At 41.1% G+C, this 18,400-nt stretch overlaps 1 protein-coding gene across 4 annotated transcripts; it reads right to left on the bottom strand.

Annotated features, from left to right (window-relative positions):
* Positions 1-5,515: 5,515 nt before the first annotated feature.
* Positions 5,516-17,439, bottom strand: LOC147800690 (monocarboxylate transporter 13-like). Of its 4 annotated transcripts, none has more exons than XM_087146937.1 (5): positions 17,279-17,439; positions 15,313-15,501; positions 10,495-10,638; positions 9,363-10,193; positions 5,516-6,696 (listed from the first exon to the last, which is right to left on the bottom strand). In XM_087146937.1, the coding sequence occupies exons 1-5, from the start codon at positions 17,427-17,429 to the stop codon at positions 6,578-6,580; spliced, it is 1,434 nt and encodes a 477-aa protein (XP_087003063.1). In that variant the 5' UTR covers positions 17,430-17,439; the 3' UTR covers positions 5,516-6,577. The 4 variants fall into 4 exon arrangements, with proteins under 4 accessions (XP_087003063.1, XP_087003076.1, XP_087003072.1 ...); XM_087146950.1 differs by having other exon boundaries at positions 9,973-10,193; XM_087146946.1 differs by lacking the exon at positions 17,279-17,439 and adding an exon at positions 16,096-16,118.
* Positions 17,440-18,400: the final 961 nt, after the last annotated feature.

Here is an 18,400-nt window from a genome sequence, read left to right as displayed (position 1 = left end):
GAACAAGAACAGGGTTTTAGCCACAGTTGTACAAGTCTGTTATTGATGTTGAGTGAATTTAACTCCCCTTCCACTTGGCTGTGAATCTTATTGAAAGATACTATATATTAAAAGTCAATGGAAAACACTTTATTTATGGCTCTTAGAAAATCCCCACATGTTACATGTGGGGATTAAAAAACACGTCAGGTGTACAAAATTTTATTCGAATCTTAAAAACGTGTTGGGTCAAAAAATTTCATTCGAATCCTAAAAAGTTGTAAGGTGTGTAAAGTTTCATCCAAAAAGATATATTAGGTACGAAAGATTTCATTCGGTTTTGGAAAATGAATTCAAAAATCCAAAGTACGGTCTGTTTTAAAAAACATTTCATTACAAAAAAAATTGATTTTTCAAGAAGCACTACATTTCTCGGAAAACATGGTCCAATCTTTTTGACTTAATTCTGCTTCGTAGGCAAGCAACCACCATTTACCAAAAGCCACTACCTGTGAACTTCACGGAACCGACTGGGTGTAGCCAGAATTTCAGTCATCTGTCACCCTTACAGATATTTTAACTCTTCTTCTGTGAAGCAGTTTAGCAATTGCTGGTGAGGGAGACCAACCGATATCTGCAGAATCCGCTAACTCTCAGTGTACTTGGATTCCAAAGGATGTTCCTGAAATGATGGCCTTTGTTGCACTGCTGTTCTCGATGGGCATCAACAAAAGGCATAGCTACACAATGTACTGGTCCAGGTGCGAAGTTCTTTGAAGTCCTTTGTATCCGTCGACAGTGTCTCGCAACCGATTTATGGCACTACTTCGATTTCTCCACTTTGCCGACAACTCGGTTTTAAACAGTACATACCACGCAAGTCGGCCAAATAAAGCTTGAAATGTTTTTCCTTGAATGAGTCTCAAACGTTCCACCGGACGTCGTACAATCCAAAGACCTGCAGTCGTCAACGATTATATTAAGTACATGGGCGGAAGTGACTTAGCATCACAAATGTGTCAGTACTACACGCGTCATCATAGATCCCTGAAATGGTGGAAACGCGTTTTCTTTGCGGTTCTTGACATCTGTTTGGCTAATACTACCATCGTGTACAACAGCATCCCTACAAAGCGTCCGCACACTAGCTTGGATTTCCTGGTCCAGGTCATCAATGAATGGTTGTCTGCCTGCAGGACGAGCAACTCAACACATGTCCCTGAAACTGCACTCCTTTCAAGTGGACATTATTCCGGAAGGAGTAGGCAAGCCCAAAAACGAAACTGTTTTGTTTGCAGTACGAGAACCCAACGTAAACATACTCGTGTGATTTGTAGGAATTGCCAGAAACCAATGTGTCTAATGCCATGCTTTGAAACATTTCACAGTGTGCATTAACATAGACTCAGGTAGTTTAGATTGCACCCCCTTCAATCACCCCCACCCCTTCCAGTGTTGCAGTGGATCGCCCTGAGTGCGCACCAGCCTTTAACGCAACATTGGATGGGGGGGGGCACGGGGTCGGGGAGGGTGGGAGGCAAGGCCTTCGTGAAATCTGACTTGAAACTCATGTACCATAAATGTGGCGCCATCTTCAATCAGTCTTGTTTTAGAAGAATAAATGTAGCACACCTCTGAATAAAAGAAGTTTATTCCTGCGATTTCATCAATGGTTATTCATGATTTGGAAAGAGTTCTACGTATGAAGTTCACTCGTGCTGTTCTTCAGTTGTCAATTAGTTCCCCAAAATCAGTTAGAGATTAGATTAGATTAGAATTTTTATTGTCCGAATCATAAAAAAATACAGGAATTTTGTTTCCATTGGCACATCCAAATATAAAAATAGGCATTTCAAAATAGACAACAATTTACAATATTTAACCAACAAGATTAACCCACTAAAACAACTCAAATAAAAATTATTAACGTACAAATAAGAAACTACCGAAAAATCCAAAAACTCTTACTTACGAACAGCTGATTCGAATAAATGAATAGAGTTGGGAACAGAGGATTGCCTGTATCGAGTTAGGTTTGTGCGAGGCACACAAAGTCTAAAACCGGATCTATTAATTAAAAACAAAACACTCCAAAAGTGGATGAGTTGGATCTGATAGAATGACATGTACCTTAGATATTACACGTTCCAAGTAGATATTGTCATGTGTTGGCAAGGTAAGACCTACCGAGCGTTGAGCCGTTTTACGAACACGCTCAAACCTATCCCTGTTTTTTTGTGAAAGTGAACCATACACACTAATTATGTTAAAACTAACAATGCTCTGTATTATGGATTGTTAGAATAGACGTAGGATCGTCCTGTCAACATTAATGTTTGAGCTTACGAAGGATAAACATCCGAGCATTAAGCGTAAAAAATGGGCCCTTTGCAGCGGAGGGTTGCTCAGACCATGAGATATGACACTCTATGCGCTTTGGTAAGTTGCACCACGTTGCAGACTTCTTGTCCCGCTTCGAACACTTTTCAACACTGCACTGGCCTACTTCGGGGCAAGTCAACACATTTAAACCAGATTATTGCATAACTTGAAAGTGACAAAAGGCAATCTTCTCTCATTAACATGACCTTTTGTTGTCACTTTCAACCAGGACAAGCATGACAGAGGACAACCTCATTCCCTGACTCATCCAAAGTGTTATACTGATTCGGATGCCCCATTTTCAAGACAATGGTGTTCAGTCATGCGTGACAGGAGGGATGCCATCCAGGTATCATTAGAAAGAATACTGCTTCTACTTTTTGGAGATCCTTATACATTATAATCATATCTCATGGTTTGGACATATTAACCCCTTTCCTCAGGGTTTGGTTTTTTCTGGGACACCCTGTAGTTTCCTGCTTACTTTCCAAGAAGCCGTATCCGCAAGTTCAAGTCCCAGTTGCGGCAGACAATGACACTTCAACTTATGGAACCCACTCGCCGTTATTTCTCATACCCCAGTTGCTCTAAGTCACAGCCACTTACTATGGGATTTGCACGGCCTATCATCAGTTCGATCAACGACGAGCGACTGTGCCCAGTTTTCGGACGCCAATTTTTCGACTTCAAGAACAATTTAAAGTTACTCGTCAGATTTTCCAAAATGGTTTATAAGGCCTTTCACGTGGAAAACCTATTCAACTACTCAACTCCAGGGGTTTGGAGTTTATCAAAACAAAATCCGTGTGATACAATGGTGAAGGAAATCGAAAACCTTGACGCAGTACAATATGAAGTACGCTACCACTCAGTACTAGATTAATTCACAATTAAAAAAAATCTATCGAAGTCGCCGCGATAGTATTTGAAATGAAGCTTAATCAGTATCTGGAGTACACTCGAACATGTGTCCTCTTCCCAGGAAAACGCAATATTGGGTGAAATAACGTTAAAAGAGGGGTGGTTTTGGGCATTTATTTAAGGAGGAAAAAGTTACGGTTTTAAATGAAATTTTAATAATTACAAACATATGTTAAATTTTGAAATGACAAGAATTCTTACATTTAACTCAAACTTTTAATTTGAATTGAAGTTGAATTCAACTTTTATAGCCGAATCGCCTGATATTCAGTCTTAGAAAAGGTTGTTTACTTTCGTTGCTCAAACCGCCAGAAAACAGCAAAAGCGGGCCTTCACATTTTTCGCCGCTCATGCGCAATAATTAAATTTCCGCAGCGAACATACTTGAAAGATGTTTGGCACGCTTGTCACATAAACACTGGGACGCTTGTCCCAAGGAATGTATAGCTGTTTCCAAACAGGATTACATAAAACAATGTTAACCTGATTGTCAGCTCACCAAAGTGAAGGTTTCTCGCCCAACTTGCAGTACCGTGGTGTCTGAGATTATTGACCAGCGCTCCAATTGGTTAGGAGATTCGGAGTTACCTCTGGCAAGTACTTCTCCTCGAATGAGATTAAGGGGCGCCAAGAAGTTGCATTTCTGAGGCCGCAGTGTTGCCGCCCCATTCCGCGGTTACCGAGAATAATGGACATGCATTTTTTTTATTGTATATGTAGTTAAATGAAGTGTTGCCAAAGGTATGGTGGCTCACAGATTAGCAGAATATTGCAGGCCTCTCTCGACCAGATCTGATGTAATGTTGGATAGTTTGGAACAGCCTGCGGGAAATGGTACCAGTACCTTACCAAGCGGAGTTAATACACAGCTTTTCAAAGAGCAGATTCGAAGAAAAAAGAAATATGAATATTAAAAGTTGATGCTATCCACGCGATATGAAGTGATTCCTTCATTCATTAACTCCTCCAGGATGACTTTGAGAATGATCTCAAAACGCTCTTTACTCCCTTTTCTGTCTGAGGCATCTGAGTAAATAAATCAGTTGTACTTAATTTTATCGCGACAATCAATCTTATAACACACCGACTATTGGATGTTTTTTGACACTCCTACGAGGAAGCCCACAATGGTGCGAAGTTTCAAGAGGGTCTATCCATTTTGTAGATTTGAAATATGTGACACTTTGTCTTGTGATCTGTTAATTTTAGTCAGTTGTTGATGGACCGACGGAAAATGGCTATGTTATGTAGGGATTCATTCCCATTCAAATTAATTCACTAGTAAATATTCATATCTGAATCTGCTGCCCAAAACACCTCACATAGTTTTGTTTTGCTATTGTACAATTGATTATTAATGATATCACAGTTACGTTTGGATCATTGTTTACGCCATCCGTAGTTTAAACCATTTTTCCCAATGGTGATGAATATCCAATTGCCGAATGTGTACCATCGAATGTGGCCGTAATTTGAGTGGTTTCAATGTTTTTTCGTTGTTGACTTCTGATCATGTGATATCGCCATGAAAAAACCCCAGCCTTTTTCTCCTTCAAATCTGGGATTTTGATAGTTATTAGCGAAGTCAGCTGCTTTTCAAATCTATCTTTACTATTTTGGGGGTACGGTGCGTTTTGTTTGTGTCGGTCTTGAGTGGATATATCGAGTAGTGAGAAATAAACCGGGATCTCGAGTTCAGCATTCGTCGTACCCAGTCCATCCCAGAGTCCACAATCTGCCCTACTGAGGCTCAGGGCCCTGTTCCCGCTGGGTGTGCTACCGCCGGGCGTTTCCCTACACTGATATTTCAAAGGAAAATCCAGCTTAGGGGGTTACCCCAAAAAGTACATGTGTACTTATTGCCTTTGTTTGTACCTGTGTCCGTGGCTATTTCCCAACTACTGATCATAACATTGTTGTCATGTGCTAATTGTTATGGATCTGTGGGAGGTTTGGCTGATCGGATCATGAAATATTCAAAAGAAAATAATTTAAGTTTGAATAGTTAATCACAACATGACGCGATGTTGAGAAAGCTGTCTTTTAGGTCCAGCTCCTGTTCAAAATGAATCTACCACTCTTGTCGTTTTGGAATAAAGTTGCATAATTTCCCTTTGAAAAATCACGACCACAGACCTTAGTTTTTGAATCATCCTGCCGATGCTACATACAAAGCGTTCAAGAATAACACTTCACAGACTTAACAAAATATCTCGATGAATAAAAAGTAACAATATGTGATTGCCTCATATTTATGCTGTTTAAAATTAATGTTACATAAAGCGCTTCACAGGCTCTTAAAAATCATGATCTTTATAATACGAGACTAATATGATAAGGTTTGTGTACAGATTTGGAGGATATTACCTTCAATCATATTTAATGTCTGAGATATTCGATTGTTCTAACAGAAATACACAATTAAGTTAATCTATTAATAACTTTAACAGTGTTAATGAAACATCAACGATTAACCCGTTCTATATTATAGAAGCATTTTCTGCGTGGCGTAAGTAACCAGGATGTTGCTTTTATTTCAGAGTAAAATGCCTATTCCTGTCAACTATAAAATAAGTTCATGAAGGCACTTCCTGAACTTCAGTGCTGTCCACTTAATAGAGACATGTCAATTCTACTCTAAACTTAAAAAATGTATCACAGATTGTTTCTGTGATATGTCTCATTCAAGAGCGTAAAGAAAATGTTTTAAAAGGGGAATGTACGGATGTAGATTCATATCGGAAAAGATTCACAATGTAATAGTTTTCGCCTTAAGCAGAAACACCCTGTCATTGGTTGAAAAGAGCCATGTTGGTCGGTAGTAGTCATTTTGTTGGTAGCGATGTAAGTGTAACGCGTGCATTTCATAGGTGTTCGTTAACCAGCGAAGTTCAGCTCCGACCAAATGAGCCTTCGTTGCTAATAAAATTGCCCCTCTCTTGGTTCAGCTTGAGGCTCATAAGTTGCTTGAATAATTTTTTGATGTTTTGGTGACGTACGTTTTAGGCTCTTCAGTAATGCCTAAAGCACAATCGGAACACATCACAGCTTCATTTCCGAATTATGGAATGTACAAACTGTACAGCGTACATGAGAATGAACGAATACATTAGTTACACCCCTCACATATGAAATACATTGTCAATGACTAGAATGTCCCGACACTTTTAGACAATGTCTCTGTGACAGTGCCTTGCGGTAACCGTAAGACCATGTCACCATAATATAATTAAATAATTAAACTGCTGACATATAGAAATACCTAAATCAACGCTGTGAGTTCGTCATAGTATACTCATTTAGACCAGACTGCATAAGTTCGTTCTGCAACAATGGCAATGGCGATGACTGTTGATAAGCCCCCAAGGGAGACGAAAGCCAAATTGTAATTCCCGATCATCTCGTAAAACGCACCTAGAAGTAAAAACAAAACACACAATCTACAGTTATCGGACTTACACACATGCATTCATGTACAGAAAATAAGAAAAACACAGGTTTGTTACGATCCCAGTTAATCTAAATTCTTCGTACATTTGTGTCTCCCTGCAAAGATAGTTTTTGAAATTCATCACGCATGCTTAGAAAACCTGTAAAATACCCGGTATCTAATCATTTGTTTCGCCCTCAGTCTTTGCATAAAAATTATGTGCTTTCTATATAGCTAACGTCGCTGTTCTTTCATGCCTTTGCTTGTCTGAAACTCACGGTGTTTTGCACGAGAAGTTTAACATGCAAAAAACACCTTTGCTTTAAGCCATTGCTTTGCTGGTGAAAGTTTATCATTAAAAGTGGCCTTAAATTTTCTCGTTGACCTCCTTTCACTTCAGTGTCCTTGTTTCCGTCTTTTGACTTTTTTCTACAGAACGTTTAGTTTATAATCGAAAGGGCTTGAGGCCTAAGTAGTACAAGAAAGCACTCTACACAATGCTCCGAGTTCTGTATGAAGAGGGCGGCATACATCGTCTGCATAAATGCTGCACTAGATTGCTACCGTAAACGTGTGATCACCTGCTAAAGCCCTGGTGAGCCCTCAAACTGAGGTATCATTTGGATCATGACAATTCTACCTGGAGGGAGTGAGGGCATACTCACAACATCAGTCAGAAGTAACCGGGTGAAAAGTGACAAAGGAATGTTTTATTGCAGTTCACTGAAGAGCCAATTGTGACTCGGCTTAAGATTGTATGATTCTTGATGGATTTGTGATGAACCCCCACTTTCAGTTTTTCCCCCCGACCTTTCCACGCATTTTTCCATATCATGAAGAACTTCCCATACCAGGGCTTTTAGTTTATGGAGTGATTTTGTCCGTGTTCTCAGTCTTCGATTCTGCGTACTTGATATTTGGTACTAGAGAAAAATTCCACGGCTTTCTTGGAAATTATGATGATCCTTGGTGTTTCACATCATATCTTGTTTTTCCTGGCGTTAAAATGTTGACCTACATTGTTGCCCTTATTTTCCACTAGGTAGATAAGGTCTTGTGCCCTATTCATCTGATCTTATGGTACTGCTATCTTGCCTGGGGGGCAGGATCCGTCCTGACTCCTAAACACGATTTGAAACTGTCGACGCATAAGAAATATGTTTATCTAATTTGTGCAACTGTTGTCAGATATTGATTGTAGTTGGTGTTCAGCTACCGTGGAGAGAGTTTCACGAAATGGTGTTATCGATGCATTTCTGCAGTGATTCGTGTCGAGATTCATCTGCAGCCAGCAAAATCTGGAGAATCCTTGTACCTGGACAAGGGTACCAGTCTCAGTCTTAACCAAGGGCGGAAAATAGCAAAATATGGTGGTGTTGCAGCGGACTGCCAACTTGTATGTCAGTGCTAGAGAGAATTGACTGGGCCTATATCATATGCCACGTTCTGTTGCATCACTCAGCTAGACCTGGGCATGCACCCCGGCCCAAATGCGCAAGCGACATCGGCTGCGACCGGCGGATTTGCCAAGACCAATGAAGTTTCATCAGTGGATCGACCAGCTGCTGCAGTGTTACGCAGTGTTTGAGGGCGCGCCTCCAAAGAATACCTCCTTTCCTTCAATTACAAGCGCCAATTCTTCAAATATGAGAAAGCGTCGAGTGTTTGGGGGGGGGGCTTCATTGTCAGACTATTTTTTTCAGGGCAACCTTAACGGGCGGCGTTACAATGAGACGTTAAATAATTTGTTTGTTAAGGTTTGTTAAAGCTTGAGATGGAATATAACAAGATTTCACTTGTGAAAAGAGTCGACATGCTTTCCTTATGTGAATAAAGACAGCTGGAAGCAAAGGCGGATCCAAGGGGAGGGGGGAAACGGGGATCGTCCCCCAGTAGCCTCCCCCAAAGGGAAAAATGAGGGAAAAAGGCGATTTTGGTCTATTACATTCCCTCCCTTGCCATGTCGTGTAAAAAGCTCCCAAAGGTAGCCTCAATCCTTAGGCCTTCAAAGATGACCTGAAAAAAGGTCCAAATTGTTTGAAATATGATTGTTAGGCTTGTACCGCGATAGTTGTCAAACAGGTTTGCAGGAAGGTCACCTGACTGTCCATTAAATTTTAAACGTGATCACTTTAAAAGTAGGGTTGTCGTTAAATATCAATGATGTGTCCAAGAACTAAGGCATAACTTCATCAGATACAAAGTTCTGGCCTTAGACTTTGACCTAGTTTTTAAAGTGTCGTCTCCTCAGCCCACTCATTATGGACGCGTAAATTTGACAGGACAGATATATTTGACAGGACAGATTGGATTTCAGCGTCCTTGTCAACTGCACTGGAGTGCTTACCGGGAAGCCCTCCAAATGGCTATTTGTATACGCAACCGACAGTGAAAAAAATTTCAGTGCCCCAGTGGGTCTAGCTGGAACCAGACTTTTTTGAGAATCTTGAGGAGAACGCATGACCGTGTATATGTTTTTGCACCAGAAACTATTATCTGCAACTTAAAGACATCAACATCATCCCGAGCTTACCGGTTAACTGTCATCACAGAAGAGGCTGTAAAGCTCCATGGAGAGAAAGAGACACAAATGCTTATCATTATGAGGTTTATGTAAGCTTAACATCACTAAAAATACTCCATTGTTTACCTGCAAATACACCGCCACATAATTCACCAAGAGCGAGGATCGGCAAAGACAACAGATATCCCTTCACGGAAAGGTCTGGTTCGATCAAAACTTCTTGAGCAACTGGCATGACGACAACACCGATAATCCCAACTGCGGCCCCATTTACTATAGCCAGGATCACCAGTACATGGTAGTAATCATACGACACCATATCAACGAAGAAGGCAACAGCGTTAAGCACAGAGAGCAGAATGAGCAGCTTTAGTGCTGTTATAAGTCCTCGATCAATGGCCGGCCCGTGAACCACTCTTACAACCAGGTTGCCTATACCGCCCGCTGTCGCCAGGAAACTTGCCAAACGGGCATCAATTCCTTTCGATATAGCGTGTGGGATCAGGTAGATCAGCCATGCACTAAAAATTACTCCATTCAAAAACCAAATTAGTAGGTAGACGCTGTAGGCTGGTGCCAATATAAAGATATCCAGTGAGAGTTTCTCGGGGATATCTTTTAGGAATACGAGAACAGAGCGGAGAAGCGAAATATGTGGTGGATTTGGATCTTTCGATGTGTCAGCCTCATCTGCAGTATTGATGAGTCTTTGGTGCGTCCCTGGGGGCGGCCTTACCAAAGCTCCACAAGCAGTGACATTGAAGTTGACGGCAGCAAGAACAGCCATTGCATTCGGCCAGCCGTATGTTTTAATCAGAAGCTCCACTAGCGGAGGTATGACCATCATGCCTACGGCTGCTCCCGTGCATAGTACGCCATTGGCCAATGCAAACCTTGTTGGGAAGTACATAACTACTGTGATCACTAACGGTGTGTAGGACATCGTAAAGCCAATGCCTGTGAAAATTAAAATAAACGGCCAATCAATGCTTTTATAAAGGCACTGGTGTTAGACTTCAAAGGGATGAGACTTTAGTGAAAAGTGTGTCTAATAATTGGAGTACGGTCAGGAAAAATTGAAAACTGTCACACAAGTGACGGCGGGATGCAAAGAACGAAATGACAGACATACCTTCAACAGAAACCGTAATTACCAAACACTTTGCCAATAGTAAATGTTTATTTGCATTAGTTTCACTTTTCTTAACGCAAAGAAAACCGAAAAGGGTGCCATTTAATTTGTACGGAACCCACTCACCAAGAAGCGTCATACCAACAAATAACAATCCAATGGATGTTGAAGATGAGCACACAAGGAGCCCCGCAAGATTGCAGACACCACCAGCCATAACGAAAGGACGACTTCCGTAGCGTGTTGTGGCTGCTTTGCCGCTAAGTGGAGCTGAAAGAAAAGTGAATGATTTCTTTGAAATCAATACATTATCAAAGTAATGCAGTGAAAGGCCACGGAAGAGAGCTTCTTCCAGCTGAGTATGCACAAAAATTGTTTATTATGTGAGAATAAAAGGACATCCCTTTTGGAAAGAAAATGTCCTTTGGTTTTACCATAAGAGTGAATGTTTTATCACATCAGTGCTATTTTGTTGCATCAATATTAGAGAGTTATATTTTAATGAAATATCTCTTATTTCTCGTATAAAATCTCGTAATCTTTTTTGAAGACGAGGTTGTCACTTGTCATTCCGGCCTTTTTACTTATTCGGCCCCTTCAGTTGTGGCGCAACTGAGGGAGGGATGGGCGTAAACCCCGTGGGACGGGGAGTATACATCCCCCACTTGTTGACCAGGATGATGGACTGTTATTCATCCCCCCACTTTTTCGCGGTGAAAAAGATAAAGTGGACTGTGAGGAATATTTTGGACTTCTCAGCTATTAAAATGATATTCAATATTACTCATAAAGGGGAAATAATTATGACAAAAAGTCGTAAGTGTGCCGTGTTGATGTAAGGTTCTGCAGGGGTGTACACTGACACATGTACGCCCAAAGCCTGAAAGTGCAGGTTAGCAGCGAGCTTACAGAACCCTCGCACGAGCCGCCTATGGGGATTTTACATGGGGTCGTCCTGTATTATTGGATAATTTTGGAAGAATAAGTCCTAACTGAATCCATCCTATGAAACACGTATGTCCAAATTTTACCTATGTGTTCCTCAATTAATATTTTGGGAGGGTCTCCTGGAGATGGGTGAAAAACGACATTCACTAACGTCCGGCAATATCGGTCCTAGGTCTCCCTGTTCGCGTACAACATTGTGAAGATTTACTTCCACTTGATGGGTTCTAGATTCAGTCGAGCAAACCTGACGCCGTTTTTGTCAGTACATGTAATGGGTTAGATTAAACTTTAGAATGTTTCGTAAAGGCAGAGTATTCCTTTAAGTTTATTTCCTTATAAATTGTAAAAGATGTAAAAATCTTTAATCTGTTTTCAGTAACTTTACCAAAAGACTACCATAAAATAGAATTTTTGTAACTTTTCATCTACGTACGAGACCACCAAATTGCACTGGTCTTCATGTATTTTAGATTTTTGGAAGTGAGGGGTCACAATTTGGCAGGATATTTCTCTTTCAGGTCAGGTAATATTCAGCTTCTATAAATTAATATGCTACCAAATATTTTTACGAGGGTCATTTTCCGAGGTTATACTTTTAAGAAGTAAGCTAACGGAATATATGACAAATTTTAAAATTGTGAACGTTATATTTCCTATTTGAAGGTCCCGGATACTCGTCACAAGGGGTCAACTTTCAGGCTTTATTACAGATGAACATCCGTATCATGAACTTCGCCCTCTAGTGTCAGGTTGGCGTAGTACCGGTACCTCTGCAACCCGGGTCTGAATCCTACCTGGGTCAGCAAGTGTATTTGAGTTTTCTGTCCCAGCGTGATTCTTTGGGATTTCCATGGAATCTTTATTTGGGGTTTTCCTCTCACCTCTAAAACTGAACATTTCTTCACTGTTTTCTTAATTGTCACTTAATGTAGGCCCTAATTGGCACTGAATGCGTGCTCTTGGATCTGAAGAAATAAGACAGATAAAATCATTACACGTATATGGTATCAGCGCCCCCCCATTCAAATTTCCATGGCCGCATGCAAGTCATCCCCCCTTCAATCCCCCATCCCCATGGGTTGGGATTGGGTGTACCCCCACCAGAAGAGTGTGAGTTTGTTTCTGCATTCAATTGGGGACCTTGAACAATAGAGGACAATAAGGTCCCCTATTGACAGAGGGTCCCCGATTGACAACTGTGTACAAAACATATGGGTGGTCTTCTAAAAAAGTTAAGGTACAAACAAAAGAGGAACAATAGGGGGTCCCCAGTTGCAGGCAAATACACACTTGTGTGAGTTTGTTTCTGCTCCCGTGCCCCCCTCCCATTTGAAACTTTAAACTGAACACAGCTTGTATACAAGCTACATTAATTTTCTTTCAGTGCCTCTTAAATAAAAAGTGCGCGAAACTCCAACCTATCTATTAGCCTTAACCCAGACGTTGGGCAAACATGACCTACTGTGCTATGGTGCTTCGCCTGTACATGTGCATTGTGTCGCATTATCTGTGGCTTTGTCGTGGTGCTTCTCGCGTCGTAACACGGACGCGTGTAACAAAATCTGGACTCGCAATGCCCTTAATCAGCTTATAGAGTCATTGAATCCACTTGCTGCTATTTTACCGAGCCGAATACAAAGCTTTCCTGGCAATGCCCACCTTTGTTCTTCTTGACGTCAATAGAAAGGAGCCTACCCACGCTTTTGTATTCGGCTCGGTAAAATGGCCGCTGGTTGGCTTCTTTTCCATACAAAGGCGTTGCAAGTCCAGGTTTTTTCTATACGTTCGTGTACTGTAAGGGGTTGGTGCGCCATGATAATGCACGGTGTCTTGATCGTTTGCCATGGGTCCCAAGCATGAGGCCCGATAATCTCCCCTGGACAAAAAGCGCCGAGACCGCCGTGGGCAGGGCTACCTGTCTGCTGGGCCTGAGGTGTATGCGGTGTCGTATAGTCGAGTAGCACTTTCCTAGTACAGAGTACTGCCGAGTACTTAAACTTCTGAGTACGTGAAAGTCTGAGTACTTTACCAGCCGAGTACAAAACTGATTTTCAAGTACGATTATACTTGTACCTCTGAGCACTAATACTTTTAATTACATGTAGAAATCAGAGTCTGGGTAAATAGTCAAATTTGTGTGTCAAAATGTGTAAATGAACATGAACAATGGATCTACAAACTTTTTTGCAACTGATTGGTTTTATTAAAATCTGCCAAAGTATTCCCAAAATCAGTATGTTTAGGTAAAGTTGTAGACTATATTTAGTCCAAACTCTGCGTACATGTATTTTAGACTCCTTGGCAAAACACAGAAGTACACCATTTATGCGGCAAGAGGAAGGTCATCAGTACTGAAGCACCGACAACAGCAAAAGCATTGAATCAGAGGTAAAATGTAAAAGGATCAAGCATAGGCAAATGCCGTTGCCTTTATAGTGCATGGCCCAATTTCACAGAGCTAAAGTACAAAATTTGCTGAAGTGCCAAATGCTTCCTCAAAAACAAAAGTTACCAGCTAAAAACATAATATTCCAAAACAATATAAATTACATAGGAGTTGTGATTGGTAGTCTGTGCTTACAAGTGGCCATGTACAATGAACATGTACATGTCATGTATCAGTACGTGATGCATTATGCTCGCATACTGCGAACGCGTAAACATGGATGAGTGAAATCTGCTTTCCAGACTTCATAGGCCCATTCCTATGCCCGTGTTTTCCTATGTTTTAGATTCTAAGTCAAGTTCGGTAACCAGACTAGATACAACTAAAATTATACCCAGCAAGAAATGAGACCGAGGGGTACCCCCCAACATGTCCAATCCCTATACACATTCCAGACTATTGTTACTTAACACATCCCCCAAGATGTCTGAAAGGAATTCCCCAGATTCCTGTGAGACAATGACCAACACAAAGCAGGGGGGGTTCTCTCCGTCTCATACCTTGCTGCATATGACTAAGATGACTGGTACTAGTCTTGTAGCCAAGACGCATTTCGCAATGCCGCGATCCGTTATTGCGTGCAGAGTGCGGTGTACTTTACAAGGCGAAACACAGCAACACGGTGATGGTTCGTGTCTAAGAATAAACAGGAAGGTCTTGGAACCAAGACTAGCAATACACCGGCGTTTCGCGTTCACAATTGGCCGAGACGGCGAATGTGTAGGCTTGTGTTTGTCGGACATAAATAACCTATAAATAACCTCCACCAGCCCTTACCATGTGAGAACAGGATTTTCTCGACGACGAAGCAAATCCGAGTCCATTTATTACACATGTACCCACGTGATTTTAATACTCAGCGAAGGCCAGGTCTTCGGCCTTAAATGCTCAGGCTCACTCAGGCATGAGTACTATGTACGGCCTCCACACAATGTCCCACTATCAGTTGGTCACAGGCATTATGGGATGTACAGTGAGAAGGAAACTTCATCACGCTTTATTCAGCCACAGGCAATCAAGTAAAAATCAAGTGGTGTGGAGGTAAAATCGGACCGGAAAAGCAAAACAGTGCAAAATCAGGAACTTTAAAGTAGGTCATAAGTTGATGCAAAGCTTGTCATTTGTGAATATACATGATTGAGCATTGAATAATGTGTTGCGAAAGTTTTCCCATAAAGTCTATTACCTCTGTCTACATGGCCTTATTTTCTTCAAATTTAGTTAAACTTAACGGGAGGAAAGTTCTATGTTACAATGGTACAACAAACCTTGTTTCACGCACTTCTGTTTTATTGGGCTTTTACTTTTCTCCTGCTAATCCAATCCAATTTGCATCGAATCATCCATGCTTCTAATGCAGTCTAGCTTTGGGAATAGACGAAATTACAATGCACAACCATTAGAAGACACCTCCAACCAATAAAGTGAACCTTATAAATGCTATTTATTGTAATTATCAGAATTTGTTTGTTTTAACAAGCAGTCTTATTTATGGTTATTTTCAGTCTTCCCCACAACCCTGCCTTGAGATTCAATACGAGCATACTTACCCGCTAGATAGCAGATCGCGTGTGACATAGCGAAGACTGTACCAAGGTTGGATACTGGGCCCTCCAAAGTCTCATGGACAGGAGTTAAGAATACACTCAAGCTCTTGTACGTACCAAACTCGATGAGAGTTGTGAAAAAGGTAGCAAAGACGACGACCCAGCCGTACCCACCATCAGTCTCCATCTTGTCTGTAATAAAAATTGTGAATTATGGATAATGTGCGTGCATCAAATAAGACTGTCTCGTGTCTCTCAAACGTTTTGTTCATACATGCATGCGTCCACTTCTTTTATTTTGAATCACCATTACCCAACTTTGCAACATAATATTGTAGCAGAATCCATGAAGGACCCCGATAACAAACGTGGGATCAAAGAAAATAACTGAAATGTATGATACTTGGCCAACTTTCCAATCCGCAGAAATCTTTCAGCGGCTTATTTATTTTCTAAAAAAAGTAAACAAAATCAAGTAATTAATCACACAGGAATATGGCTATAGAGATAACAAATTAACTTAACTACAAGCAGTTGCTCCCTGCATCATGCAGGGTGCAGTGACATTAAATATGATCCTGCACATGTTGGCCATTTTAAATCACACACTTGTGAACACAAACTACCTCAAACCCAAAGCGGGCGACGCCCTCCCCCCAGAAATGGACCTGTAACAGAAGAAAAATACCCTGGCCACATGCACAAGAGCATAGCAGTCCAGATATAAGGAATGGCTGGAGCGGAGTATCCCAAGTTTTTGTTAAAGAAATAAACACAAAGACTTACATACAGAAAAGATACAGGAACATCCCAGTCAAAGAAGTCCCTAGTGAGAATTTTTACACTCCAGTTTTATAGATAGCCCAATGAATGCCAACAATAAGAGTGTGGCATGTCAAGTCCCAGGAATCTTTGTACAATAGAAGATCATTGAACCAAGGTAGTAGTCCCCAGTAGGCTAATTAACTTAACAATGAAAGGTGTGGCATGTTGGACTGTTCCATTTAGTGGGACTAAACATAGTGGTATAGTCCTACATTTAAATCCAGATCAACTAATATGGAAAGCAAACTACACATATACATGAACATCAAAAATATAACAATTTAAAATAAAATCTGTAACACACAACAAAAATTAAAATAAAACTAATTTTGTTACAATATGACGCAGGCTAAAATTACAATGATTGGCAGGTAATAAATAAACCAAATAGGAACTTGTGCAAAAATGGAGGCCACCAAACATAAGGTGCAAACAGTCTCAGCCCTCCCTCTGAGGGACAAAAAACCTATAACATCTTACCATGTAAAATGGACCTGAATGAGGATTTTGAGATCGAGAACACAGACTATGGTGTATATATGTTTTTAACTTACCTGAATGTTCCTTTTTGAGTTTCTCTGTTTTGTATATCTCAATGATGTTCCGCTTTTTGTTCAATATCATCGTTTTAGTTTTAGCAAAGGAGACCCCCGAAGATATGACAGAAACAGAAACAGCGAGGACTGTGTATTTGTAAAAAGTCAAAATATCAGCTTACAGAGGAAGACTACAAATTACGGTATAAATATTATGTGAGGTGATAAACTAGACGGCAAGATTTTACCATTAGTGAGGTTATGCATTGTTAATACACTGGAGGCTTTTCTTTGTTAAATTAATTTAGTTATATAGACATGCTGTAGCACCATGCAAAGATGTCTCTTTTATGAGCATGCGTGGTTCTGAAAAGAACTGGGAGGTACTCAAGGATTTGGACAGCATACTCTGTCCTTCAACAGGAGACTGCGTAGGTTCCATTGTTGAAGTCTCTTATTTTGTATCTTGAGGCGGTGAGTTGTGAAGAGGATGCTAACTCAGGATCCAACCAAAACGCATAACCTCTAAAACCCCCGTGCAAAAAGTTCTAAAATGCCAATGTCAGACACGTTCTTTGCAGAAAAACATCCTGATGTGACAAACTTACTTGGATAAGTCTTGAAGGTTTGCATGGTGAAGAGGTACAATAGAAAGTAGGTTTGCGGTAGCACCGTGGACGTATCTCTTTTGTGAGTATTTGCGGTTCTGAAAACAACCAGTGGTACTCGACGTTTCGAGCAGTATGCTCTGCTCGTCATCAGGAGAATGCCGGATACTGACTGGGCATATCCAGCGAGGTATGAGACGGAGAGAACCCCCCCTGCTTTGTGTTGGTCATTGTTTCGCAAGAATCTGGGGAATTCCTTTCAGACATCTTGGGGGAAGGGTTAAGTAACAATAGTCTGGAATGTGTATAGGGATTGGAGATGTTGGGGGGTACCCCTCGGTCTCATTTCTTGCTGGGTATAGAAACTCTGGAGAAGGGATTAACTTACTTGGGGGAGATTCGGTTCACTGAACCGAATGTAGCTAGTGAAAAACAAGAATAGGCCTAGGTAGTAAGCAAGGGACGACACTGTAACTCAGGCCACACGGCGGTAAAGAAGGTTCTCATCCAACAGACTGGTGATAAACGATACTTACCGAAGACGACTTTTAACAAAAACTGTTATTAGCTGTAATAATGACCAAAAATTGACTGAATACCTCCGATGAACAGCTTCGTATGAATGTCAGGTCAAACGCATATTCTAATTAGTTGGAAAACTGTCCAAATACTGCTCACACAACTGACTTACACGCTCGCCATCATTCGTATAGGCCCACTTTCAATTTGCATAGGCCTAATAGGTTAATGTGTGCTGACCCCTCGCTTATGATTGGTTGCTACCCCAAAAATCGAAAACATGAAGAAAAACATAAGAAATTCCTGACAAGTTTGAAAAAGCCCTTTGGCCGCTCCACTCGTGCATGCGGTCTCCGGTCCAGCCCCTTTGCAGTTACACATAAACACAGCCGCGAAGGCCTTGACGAAAGGCTACATCATCAGTGGATATGTGATGCTAAAATGGACGGTATTTACCACTAATGCTGGCGTGAATTGCTGACGAATTCTGAAGACCATTACAGTCAAATCAGCGCAGTACAAACTACTGTCTATGGCGACAGGCGATGGCCCGGTGACGGGATGGGCATGGCTGATGGCATCGAATGGTCGTGATGCTGCCTC

This window comes from Acanthaster planci, linkage group LG01 (genome assembly GCF_054643075.1).
Source record: "Acanthaster planci isolate LZ-2023a linkage group LG01, COTS_SCS, whole genome shotgun sequence".
Taxonomy (NCBI): domain Eukaryota; kingdom Metazoa; phylum Echinodermata; class Asteroidea; order Valvatida; family Acanthasteridae; genus Acanthaster; species Acanthaster planci.
This window is presented reverse-complemented; position numbering and strand designations above follow the sequence as displayed.

Excerpts from the sequence above, each read along its gene's own strand:
- LOC147800690 (XM_087146937.1), bottom strand. The coding sequence starts at position 17,429 with ATGACGAGCAGAGCATACTGCTCGAAACGTCGAGTACCACTGGTTGTT. Across the intron at positions 15,502-17,278 it reads AACCTTCAAGACTTATCCAA|ACAAGATGGAGACTGATGGT; the intron begins GTAAGTTTGTCA and ends TTTTTATTACAG. Across the intron at positions 10,194-10,494 it reads TGTTGGTATGACGCTTCTTG|GCATTGGCTTTACGATGTCC; the intron begins GTGAGTGGGTTC and ends TAATTTTCACAG.